This window comes from Protopterus annectens, chromosome 2.part2 (assembly GCF_019279795.1).
Source record: "Protopterus annectens isolate FY-2018-M chromosome 2.part2, PAN1.0, whole genome shotgun sequence".
NCBI classification, from domain to species: Eukaryota; Metazoa; Chordata; order Ceratodontiformes; family Protopteridae; genus Protopterus; species Protopterus annectens.
The window spans coordinates 27,866,657-27,879,698 of NC_056730.1; the positions used below are offsets into that span (position 1 = coordinate 27,866,657).

The window sequence follows — 13,042 nt, forward strand, 5'->3', positions numbered from 1 at the left end:
CTGTCTTATTGTGATACCATGTATCCCAAGCTTTATCGCTAAGTTTTAGAAGGGTTTTTGTGTTTTTAGAGAGCCATAGAGCTGGGTTGTTTTTTATTCAAATTGTCCATAGGGGGCCATCAGATTTCATATGTTTAAAAAGGTGGAATTGAAGTAGTCCACTGCCTTGTCTAGTGTGAGGGTTAGGGAGCTCAGTTGCAATACCTTAGTGCATTAATGAAATGCTCAGGTATGAAATTTTTTGAATTCTGGATTTCACATAGGGTGGTTGTTTTAGTGGTTTTTGGGGTGTTGTCTTAATATGAATGTGGGTAAATGGTCACTAAGGACATTTGGTACAGTTCCATAATATTGGGCAATAGATGGGTTGATTTTAAGGATCCAGTCTAGTATGGATGTTTGCATTTTTGTCAATGCAGGTGTGTGTTTGGATAGGTTGAGTATAGTAATACAGGTTGATATGATTAGAGGGGATAGTTGTGTTGATGGATTTCCAGTCAATGTTAAAGTCCGCTTGGAGGAGTGTCTCCTGTGGGAGGTTTGCAGATGAACAGTTTAGTATAGATTCAGGACTAGGTATGTTGTCACCTGGGGGTATGTAAATACCCACTAGGTTTAGTTGCTTCTGTTGATTGATTTGAATTTTGGTGAATAGGGTTTCTTCACTGTTAAATGTTAGGATTTCTTTATGTATAAGATCTACCTTGAGGACAGTCTTGTATAGTATGGCGACACCTCCACCTTTTTTGATAGTTCTATCAGCCCTATAACCTGGGGGGAGTATCTCATTGTCCTTAATGTGGGGTTTGAGCCAGGTCTCTGTAATGAGTGTAATGTCTGCGTTGTAAGCGGAGAGTGTGGTGTGTAATTCGTCAATTTTGTTCAAGATACTTCTAGTGTTACTAAGTATAAGTAGGTCACAGGGTTTTTTACAGTTATTTGCATGTTGGATGTTTGGACCAGTGAGGTTGGTAGTATCAATTGTGGGGCCTGGGTTGGGGTGTATATCGCCACAAATATGGAGATGTGTTTGCAGGAAAAGACACAGAGTTTGAATGTTGAGTAGAAATTTAGTTAATCTATTGGGTTCGGTGGAAGGTATGGTAGAATTAATATATTTGAGTTTGTATAGCTCAGTGGTAGAGTAGTTCAGTAAGTGGGGTTGGATGTTGGAGAAGGGACTGTTATTATGTGGTTGGTAGGTAGAAGTTAGAGTTGGGCTGGGGTGAAATATTTTGTGAGCATTATGATAGGAGGTAATGGTGTAAAGTGTAACAAGGGTAGCTAGTAGTAACAGATGAGAAGTAAACATAGTTACTTGAGGGTTTGTGGGTGGTAGTTTGGTTGGTGATGATAGTATGGGGGTATAGAGTTTGGTAGGAGGACTTGGTGAGTGGAGGGTGGGGGCTTGTTAATGTTTGCAATTGTGTTGTTTTGGGATTGGTTGAGGTGGTGGGTGGGATGTGGGTGGGGGGGTGAGGTTTTGTGTCTATAAATTGGTAGACAGTCGGGGTGGGAATTGGGGCCAGGGTAGGAGGGCAGAGTGAAGCTGGAGCATAGCGAGGGTGAAATGGAGCGGGCAGGCCCAAACCAGCAGTCAGCTGACAATGCCACCATAAACTATCAGTGAAGTGACTAGGTAAGTGAGAAAAAAGTGAGAAGAGATGTGACTGTCGGTGTCGGATTTGAAGACTTCAGATTTGAGGTCAAAGAAACTTTGCTGGACTCATTCCCTGGGCTCCTTTCATTTCTGAGAGGGGGTTTGAGACCCTGAAGGAGAGGAACTTGCAGAAGCAACTGAGGCTGGAAGGAGACCTTTTCAAAATCAACTCATTTTTCCTGTCACTTAGAGCTCTGACATTAAAGGCTGCACATATGGTGCAAGAAGTGTTCAGATGTGCTGGGCCAAAACAATAAACGTACTCCCTGTGCGCATCAGAGTTGGGAATCTTATGCCCTGAGGAAGTGCATTTCTCAAAACCATACTGGAAAATGCAACAAACGAAAAATTATTTGACTTTAGAAAACTAACACCAACAGCCATTGAACAGAGAAAAACTAGCACTAGTTTGAATTTTTTTTTTAACAAGAGAAGGAGACAAAAAAAACAACACTGGTAAATCTGAAAGATGTAAAGATGGGAGAAAGAAAAGAAACTACCAACTATGGTAAGTAAAGAATAGCAAATAATCAGTACACAAGGCAAGGTAGACATCAAAGAGCAGTCAAAAGTCTATTGTATATGAGAAAAATAAAAAATAAGCTTAAATGTTTTTGAATAAACACTCACTAAACACACCTAGCTCAAGAGATAGCAATTTCTTCCGAACCTGAAGAGCAGCAAATAAGATATGATGTATTGCATTAGTCAAGAGCATTATGGGTAAGGAAGGAGCTTGAGAGTTGAATCCTAGCATCTATAGCAGATGTCCGAGTCGGATCTGAGGTCAGATCCAAACCCATTTGTTGAGGAATGAATGCAAATGAGAACATCAGATCACAAGTTTAAAAAACAGAAAGTGAAAAGAAAATGATGGAAAATAAGCATATTATCGAAGAGACAGTGGAAAATCTATAGACTTTAATGAACCATATCACAAAATTGTACCATATCAGGTCATTTATTTTTGCTCCAGGAAAAGGGAGTTGTAAGATGTGCATGCTGGTTCTTTAAATTGCTGTTACCTCTAGTATGTTGGTCATGTAGGGTGGTTTTGTGTGTATTAGACAGCTTCAAAACCATATGTGATGAGGGGAATTATGTACAAGGAGTAAATCACACCTGAAAATAGGGACACGCCCAGAAAACTAGGCACATACTAAATCAAGCCAGAATATAGGAACAGTCCTCCAAAAGTAGGGACAGTTGACAGTGAGGTCTGATGGAGAGACTGAAGTAATTAGGCTCTCATCATGGATATAGAACAAACAGGCTATAAAGGCTCTCACCCTCCTTGGGGAAAAATAGGTCTGGTTCTTCCTGAACAAAGCAGCACATGGGAGGACTAGAAACTGGAAGGGGAGCCATCAATGGGCAGGATGTCTGGATGAGTAGGGAGGCAACCAAGGGAAAAAAATTAAAAAGACACCATGGCTGCCTGTGTGATTGCTGCACAGCGAACAGTATTTGGCACCATACTAGAATAAAGGCAGATACTACAGCATTCAGGGCAGGCTGAAAGTATTGTTCTGTTGCTAGCAATCCTCTAGTACTTTACTGCTTTGTTGTGCCATTCAGATAGTGATGCACACAGCATTTATGATGGGACACCTTAATCATGCACTACAGACTCCTGTTAGCACACAAGGTTCTCCCCATCCAGTCAGTGGGATCTCATACTATTCCAACTTCACCCCAATTATTTCACAGAATCTAAAGTGAAAAACACAGTTAATTGCTTAACTGCCCAGATATGATGTTGTGAGTTTGATTCCATGAGTTTAAAAACAGATGGGTAATATATCTGGAACCATCAAAGTATCACCAGCAATACAGCACTGCTCACTGCTGGTCTGTATGCTTTGCTCTTAGCAGTGAGATGGACATTGTACTTATCCTGCACATGGCAGGACTTGCCCTTTCAGCTCATACACTTTTTCTACTGCAGTTTATCAATATAAACAGAAGTCTACACAATGTATAGCTTTGTAAGTTTCCTTTACTACTGACAGTTTGTCAGGTAATCATTACAGGCCAGTGTGGGCAGAGTTTGATGTAATTTATACTGCCTGCAGCAACATATTCTATAAAAAAAAATCTTCAAAGGTGTTAAGTGATCTTTTAAAAACAGAATTCTGCCATTCTGCGGTTCATTCTAATGTATTGTGTAGGCCTCCTTACTTGTAAAATCATTCACTATAATTTGCTGCTTATTTTTCCAAAAATCAGTATTCTGTGTTTGTAGAAAGGACACATATATCAGATCATTCAATACGGTTTAGAGGTTTTCTGGATCAGTGCATCAGCAATTCATTTCACAAAATATTGTCCCTCCTATACCTCCTATAACTGTATTATCAACCTCTCAATCCAGCGTTTATCAGAGTTCTCTTACAGCTTATCATTCACAGCTAATATTTCAAATTAACACATTCACATGAATGCATTAAGATAAAGGGTACAACTCTGAAACATTTACCTTTAGTAGAAATTAATGCTGCCTCACTTGGTTCACTCATTCCAAACCGGTTGACTGCTTTCACATAGAAGAAATAATTTTCATTTGGTTGCAAGTTAATCTTCAGTTCTGGTGTTCTTATTCCAGAAATAGACCTGAACATTTAAGGGAGTTTGTTAGTAACAAAAAAAAAATAGTAACAGACTTCCTTAGTTCTATATGGTCTAGTACCATTACAGAAAATTCCAGTGTCCAGTAAATGATATGTAAGTTATTTTTAAAGTCATAGTTTCTAAGACTGTAATTAAAATAGTATCTAAAGTTCCTGTTGTACAACTGACTTTTCCATTAACTCAGCATCAATCTTCTTCTTCTTCTTCTTTCGGCTTTTCCCGGTCAGGGGTTGCCACAGTGGATCATCCGTCCGCTCATGATTGGCAGTGGAATTTATCACCTTTGAAACAAAGTTATTAATCCCTTTATTGATGTTTATTTTTAAGATGGCTGCACCCGAACTGCTTTTTAGCCATTTTGGGTCTCCTGTATATGAATGACTATAACTCCAAAATGCTTTCACTAACTTCTGTGAAATTGTCAGAGAATGATCTGGGGATAATTATCTATAAAGCTCCATTGATCTAACCTAACTTCAAATGCAAAGGAGCAGCTGCATCTTGAATATCATTGAAAAAAATGCTCCACATTTAAAAATAGTGAAAATATTAGCTTTATACAGAAATGCATGATAGTTTTAGGACCAAAGTCACAACAGTATTACATATTTATTACATTCTGTTAACACTTAATATTTGTTACTCTGAAGAGAACTTGATTTATATTTTAAAATGAATGCTTTGCAAATGATGGACTTTATACACTTACTAACAGCCATTCTGATATTAATATACCCCTATCTTCAAATTTCAATAACTCAAAATTGCATCTATGTGTTATAATACCTTCAGGACATGAGACATGATAAAGTACATAGCTTTACACAGAGCATTACATGAGATTCTAGCCCTGTGACAAGAAGGTATCACAATCTCACATGTATGATATCTGCTTGCACTTCTAAAATACTTGTTTGTGTTATATCATTAAAATGACAGAGTATCACTTTTTCTGATAAATAAGTATTTCTAGTTCTGCCTTCATGACAACACAATAATGACATTGTTCAGATATATGTTGAGTTTGTCAACTAGAATAAATGTGTATGTTTTGTTGTAAACCAAATGGCTAAAATCAGAGTAAACTAATGCCTTTGCAGCCTAGCTGGTAGCACTTAGCAGGATAGGACCATGTGCCTGAAATTATTTAAATTTCATGACAATTTTTTGGGAGTAAAATATGTCCTGACTTTCAGTTATGAAAGTCAGTAAGTTGGTGATTCCAGAGATAAAGACAAGTACACACAGGATATTCCTCAGTTACGTATTTGACAGTCATTATAAAACATTCAGAGAATTATATTTAGATTCTCAGGTATAAAATACATCTAAGACTGTTTTTCTACCCTTAATGATTTAAGTTGCAGATGATTGCTTAAGCAGACATCACCACATTGCCACTGTCAGTACAGGGAGTCTTGATGAAGACACTTTCATTTAAAACTAAGTTTCAGTTTTTGAAAAATTATATCTTATTTTGAATTCTGATGTGATTAATGAAATGCAGATATTTCCTGGACATATCCTGCATTCCTAACCTGAATATAAGTCAGATAGCCCCTCCAGTGGAAACTGAATATAATGTATAACAATCACTGTCAAATTCATATCAAACCTTGCATTCAATACCTCTGTACAATGGGACAATCTCAGTCCATCTTTTACAGATATTAGTAAACTTTTCAGAGTTACAATTGAAAAATAAAGTATACAATGTGCCTCAAACTTCCATTTTTATCTTTAGGGGTTTAAATATGGATTATTGCTGAAGCTGTCCCCACTCCTTTGTGATGGTCAGTAATAGAGTTTTAATTGTGATTTCTTTCCAGGGATTAAAAGTTGTATTTTCTGGGAAAATAATATATTATAATGAATTCTAATATCATGCATAAGTATTTTGCATATGCCAAAACAAAATGTAGATGCCCATTCTTAATTAAAACCAAGTATAATGCAATATTTCTAATACCAAGCATTCAATGTCTATGTATAGCACTACAGGTCTTAACCATTCTTAGACAGTTCCTATTCACATTTCTTCAGAATTATGCCTAAGCTCCCAGATATCAAATGCATTAAAGACTGCCATTCATCCCTCAAAGTATATTAATGAACTTTCTATGCATCTTTGTTTTACACCAAATTTCACGTCCAGTTATCCACCATATGATAAGGATGCACAAGTTTGAAAAACAAGGTACAAGAGAGTACCTTGATATTAAATTGTACCCTTTATTCAATTATGACTGCACCTACAAAATTACCTCACAGATACAAACAACTTGCTTCTTTAGAAAAGCAGCTATTTATTTAGTCGTATTACCATTTAGTATATCACTGCATATTTTATATTTCAATGCAAGGTGTTCCACTTACAAGACTTAGATACCAACTTGTCTTTCTAGGAAGCATGTTATCTCCTATTTCTGCAATTTGTATGGATATATAGTAGCCTCTCTGCTAACACAGGTAGTGAGGCATTGAGGGTTCAATCTTTTTTGAGGTCAGGGCAGGGAGGTAGCAAAAAAATATTCAGAGTGCCATACTTCTCAACAAAATAAAACGCAGACGTAATATACTTTATTTATAAAAAATGCCTCATCTTACATTGTGGATGGTAAACAAGTTATAATAAACTCCAAATAGAACTTGCTGGAGGGACAGGTTCATAACCCAGAGGCTCCCTTCGCTCTGGAATAGAATTCCAGTTCATGTGAGGCAGAGCACTTCACTGAATCTCTTCAAGAAGAATCTCGATAGGTGGATGGGGGATCGTAGGTTTGTCCCAGGGATTACTCCCGTGTCACTATTAGACAGAGGCACAGTAAACTAAACCTTAAAAAGGGCACAGTATACTCAAATCAAGGGGTGGCGTAAGCCATACAGAATCGGGCTAGGCTTATAATTGCCTCAGGGCAGATAGCCTAGTATGAACCTATGAACCTATGAACCTAAGTGTCTGTTACTTACACTTGCTTCAAAAATGTCCAACAAGAATTTAAATGCAGCTCATTTCTGAAGTCAACTGCATCACAGTTTCATTGTCATTACAGAGAATTTTGATGGCAGCATCTTTCCAGTGATAAAAAATATATATATAGACCTCTGATGTAATGATAGCTCAACTCAATATAAACACCAACAAACCAGGAACTCCACTAAAAAGGCAGCACAGCAGAAGAAAACAAAATGGAATAAACCAGTACTGTAAAATGCAGCTCAAACAAGTTGAATCAAGATAAAATGGTTTTATCTTGATTCAACTAATTTGACTGAGCTGCATTTTCTAGTACTGGTTTATTCCATTTTGTTTTCCTCTGCTGTGCTGCCTTTTTAGTGAGGTTCAACTCAATATGCATAATATTGGACATGTACTGCATTTCCCTCAGAAGGGAGGTCATATACCTATCTCTAATGTAAGTAGAGTATAATGCAACATGCTATACTGTCACTTTGAAAAGACTATGTAAGCCTATGTATCAGAGGCAATGTACTGCTCATCCTTTAACAGCAAAACATTTACATATCAATATGTTATGTAAAAACTAATAGGTGGCATTTTGTCTGGTTGTACAGTAGATACACAAAAGGCAGAGGTATTATAACAATAAGTTAACATCTCCCTGTGCACCAGATTAAGAAAAATAAACATACTAAGTCACAGTTGAGGTAACGAGGGGGACCGATGGATCCAACAACATCAGAATTTATCTCTGCCCCTCAGATCCAACACACTGACACTTTAACACCAGGACCCATTCTAATCTGAAGGTATTGGAGCAGAACTTGTCAGGGATATATTCAGAGTCGAAGAAGATATTTTCTTCTGATCTGATACTGCACCTCTCAAGTATTTCAGATCCTTGGACTCTGAAACCATTGTATGGATCAGAAAAGGAGATACAATAGTCCTGGATGTCAAAGGAAGACTCATGGGGATGGAGTTGGTAAAACTACCATCTGGATCCGAGCTCTGACAATTTTTTGCACCATCCTATCCACATCTGCTTTCAATAAATTTCTGGCGGACCTGGAGGAAGTAGTGGATGGTGGCCTGGAAAGTTTCTTTGGCTTCTGAAGTAATGGAGAGAGCAGGGTGGGTGATATAGGCTTCATGACATATTCTGGAGTAAGGCTCCTGTGAGCAGTACCAGGCTTCAAAACCATGGACCTAGGCTCTGAGAGTGGCACTGTAGGGCTTATTGAAATAACTATAGGAGCTGAAGCCTTTGGATCCAAGGATCAGGTCTTTGGATCCAATAGTGTCAGATATGAAGTTTTTCTACTCTTGGATAGTGGCTTGGGGGACTCTGGTGGGGAGAGCTTTCTATGCTCCAACACAGCAGATTTGTTAGATTTGGAGGAAGGTTGAGCCCCAGAAAAAGATGTTGCAGGGAGAAGATCCTTCAGAATCAGCTTGTTTCATCTATCTGCCAGCTCTTGGATTAAAGGTGGAACATATGGAACATGCAATGTCCATGTGCCCGGCTCCAAGAGAGTACACACACTCCTTGTGGGCATCTGAGTTTGGGATTTTATAGCCACGAGTAATGCATTTCTTAAATACCATCAGTTTATTTGACATGGAAAGCAACTAAGTAATGGAAAAACAATGTAAGTAAAACAGTTTATTTAAATAGAAATAAAATTAATAAAAGTATTTTGATTATGAGCAATTGTAGGCTGAAGATATACCCTATCAGTAAAAAGGTGAGCAAAGGAAAAATAACAGCAATGGTGAAGAAGATTTACTCTTCAGAATAGTAGGAAGGCAAAATTAGCAAACAAAACTCCTAATGACCTGCAAAATAACTAAGGGGAAGGATAGCTAAGGGTAAAGGTAAATATAAAAATTTTTAAACAAAATCAAGAGAAAAGTTGAATTAACTAACAAAATATCAGTGCTAAAGCTTGAGAGAGGAGCCTGCTTCTGTTCATGATGGTATCAAATGAGATCTGAGGTAATGGGGAGGGAATAGGGCATTATGAGTAGAGACAGCAGTTCAAGAGATGGATCCGAAGTCTGGAGTATGTGGCCGAGTCAGATCTGAGGATCGGATCCAAACCCATGGGTTGATAAAGACTGAAAAGAACAACAAATCAATGTCTTAAGTTGACATTCATGACTGCATACAGGTTTTTAGAGTTTATTGTTTATCCTTATTGACAGTATTTTTACAGGTCTCAGTTGGGATGATTTGGGAATTTGTTTTGCAGGTTAAATTGTATGTCTGTACTTCAATGGGCATCAACAAGGCACTGAATTTTAAGTGTGCTTTGCTAATAAACATGAATAATTTACTCACAAACAGACACACAGACGCTCGCGCTCACACACACACACACACACACACACACACACACACACACCCACACACACACATATGCAGATAGGGTCATAGGTGTGTACTAGGCTAATGGCCCTGGAGCCTTTACAAGTCTAGCCCATAGGATTACCCTGGCATCATGCCATCCCACCTTAGTTCCCAGTTCCTCTGTCGAGTAGAGCCACTGGAGTGATCCCCGGGGTGAATTTTCTATTTCCCAGCCACTCACCAAGATTTCTCTTGAACAGGGCCAGTGAGGTGCTCTGTTTGACATGTATGGGAAGTCTGTTCCACAGCATGGGCAGTCTCTTGGGCAGTCTCTGGGTTATGAACCTGTCCCTCCAGCACGTTCTGTTGATTGTGGTAATGAGGTTGAGGTCTCTGGAGCATGTGGTGTGTAGGTTTTGGGATTCCTTTAGATGTAGCATTTCTAACAGAGCTGAATCAGACAGGGCTTTGTAAGTCAAGCAGAGATCATCTCTAAGTAGGCGATATTAAACAGAGAATAGTTGGGAGTTGTTTGAGTCTGTCCATATGGGACAAGTGTTTAAGGCCTAGGATCCTCTTTGTGAGATACTTTTGTGGCCTCTCCAGTTGTTGCGGGTGTCTATTGAGGGACATGCCAAATGGGGTATTGTACTCGATGATTGGCCTAATGAGGGAAGAGTAGAGGGGATACAATGACCTCTTTCTTTCTGGATGCAAAACCCTTAGTAATGAGATCTTGAAAAATTGAGAAAAACTTCCAACCTCCGCTGAAGGTGTCGAAGACAAAAATGCAGCAACAGGTGTTAGTAATGAGATCTGGATGTAAACCCCTTAGTAAAGAGATGTGCCACATAGAAGGACTTTCTGACCACAGTGGCAATGTGGTGGTCAAAAAAAGGTTGCTAACAACCTGTGTTCCCAGATTTCTTATAACGCCTTCTATGTTCAGTGGACTACCATCGATGAGGTAATTCAAGGCCATGGTTCTAACACCAGTCGTTGGTCTCAGTGAGACCTTTCTGTAGGATGTCAACATCACTTAGGAAGTTAATAATGGCTCCCAACTTGCAATTGTCTGTGAACCTTGCCAGCCAGAGTCCCTTTCGTGTTGGCCTGGACTTCTGAGAAGTAGATACCAAACAGGAGAGGACCTAGGACTGATCCCTGTGGGACTCCACTCTTGACTGGTCAGCAGTATGACTTGGTGTCAGCTACTTTCACACTATGGGTTCTATCTGTGAGCAACCCAGCTAGTGATATAGGGGTTGATGCCTAGCTTAGTGAGTTTTTCTATGATTCCTGAGTGAGGAATGGTATCAAAGGCCTGGGCCAGATCAAGGTAGGCTGTATGAACCACCTTGCTCTCATCCACAGTTCTGGTGACTGACTCAAAGAAGTCAACCAAGTTGAGCAGGCATGATCTACCCTTCACAAAACCAAACTGTGTGGGATCCAGAGTTTGGAGATTCCCTATATCCTTGTTTATTAGGTCCATGATGATGCATTCTATAGCTTTGCATATCAGACTTGCCAGGCTAATGGGGCAATAGTTCCCAGGGTCTGTAGTCACTCCTCCCTTGTGGAGAGGGATGACTATAGCAGTGCACCACTCGGTAAGGACAAAGCCTGAGGTGAGGCTGTGATTGAACAGGGAACACAGGTGAGGTGCCAGTTCACTCTGTAGTTCATGTAGAATACAGCCAGGGGATATTGTCAGGTCCCATAGAAGCTGTATTCTTGGCCTTGGGCAGTGCTGTTTTAACCTGTGCAGCAGTAATACTGGGTGCCTGGCAATCTACTGGTATTGTGATTGGCCCTTTGGGGGGTGGGGTAAAGTTGGCACTGATTTTGTCAGCCAGTATATTGGCAATATCTATTGGCTCTGTATAGGATGTACCATTGTGCAGTAGGTCAGAGAAAATCTGGGTATTACTGTGGAGATTCTTTACATAACTATAGAAGGCCTTGTGGTTGCCTTTACTATCTGCTGCAAATATTTTCATAGCTAGCTTTAGAGGATTTGATGAGGGATCTCAACTTTTTGTTGAGATAGATAAGGGAGTTTTTCCAGTCTTGAGAATTCACCTTATTCCGGTCAGTTTCCTACTTCTGTTGTAGAGTTTGTTTATGTCATGTGACCACCAGATTGGCTTCCTTTTTTTGGAGGAGAGTGTCTTAGTTCTATTGGGTATGGCGAAATCCATGCATTTTTGTACGTGTTCGTACAGTGCACTGGTGTATGATTCGTCGGTCATGCAACTATTCTCCATTTGCATGGGTGCTGTGAAGTTAGCCACCTCTGTTTTTAGGAGCTCAAAGTTAGCTTTGGAGAAGTTTTTCATGGTGGTTACCTTTGCAGGGGGTGGGGTGGTTGGGATGTGGATTTCCAAGGTGATTAGTTTATGGTCGGATCTAACCAGGGAGGAGTTGACTACTGGTGTAGAGCAATGGTCGCCCATGTTAGTAATGACCAGGTCAAGAATGTTGCTACTTCTAGTGGGGGTAAGAACGAGCTGGTCCAGGGCATTGGGCAAGTGTATTGGTACATGAGTAGTTTTCCCAGTTAATGGGGGGTAGTTGAAGTCATTCAGTATGTGAGAGTTAGGTTGGACTCTAATATTCTTCAGGGTGCTTTGGAACGTGGAGTGTGAGTCTTGGGACATGGTTGGGGACCTATAACAGGCTACGACCTGAATAGCTGTCTTACCCAATGTTAGCTGCACCTGAAATATCTCTGATGCATTATGTTGGGCTACCAGTCTGGAGGTGTGCGCATCCTTTATGAATATGGAAACACCACCGCCTTCTGACCTTCAGTCCAAGTTCTGGGGCCGAAAGGTACATTTTCATGAATATTCATTTTTATGTATGCAGTTTGCATCATGACTGAATTATTTTAAATAGATATTGATTATATGATCAGAATGATTGGCTGATTTTATTTTTAAATATTAACATTTTCATGTAATACATTGTTCTCACAATCTGAAGAAATAATTTTTTGGGATAATGAATATTTTATTTCCTGTGTTTCCAGTAAATCTTAAGTTTTTTGTTGGTTTTACTTATCTGAGCTAAATTTTCTGAGATAATTACAATAGTTTATGTTTTTTAGCATTAATATTAAAGTAAATATTTTACCAGTGTTAATGGGCTCAGGAAAGGAAAGATAGAGTATTCTTGCTGCCACCAAAGTACAATTACTTACATTTTGTAGCATTAGGGCAAGATATGCTGTAATCTTGATGTCACAAAGAACTTAGTAGAAGGATTATACCTGATGGATGGGGAAATGGAACATGTCATTCTTAGAAAATTATCTTACAGTAATGTTTTTATAAGTGTGTTGAGGAGTCAGTCATTTGTGTCCGACTAGGGTATGTTCTTATACTTTAGGATATGCTAGTGTTGAATGCTGATTTCTTCCTTAATGTAT

At 39.1% G+C, this 13,042-nt stretch overlaps 1 protein-coding gene across 1 annotated transcript in view; it reads right to left on the reverse strand.

The window, feature by feature from the left end:
- CMYA5 (cardiomyopathy associated 5) overlaps positions 1 to 13,042 on the reverse strand; it is a 704,220-nt gene that overhangs the window by 97,859 nt on the left and 593,319 nt on the right. The window contains exon 10 of the mRNA XM_044063710.1: positions 4,140 to 4,273. Within this exon, the coding sequence (XP_043919645.1) occupies positions 4,140 to 4,273 (134 nt within the window). The remainder of the gene's footprint in view (positions 1 to 4,139; positions 4,274 to 13,042) is intronic.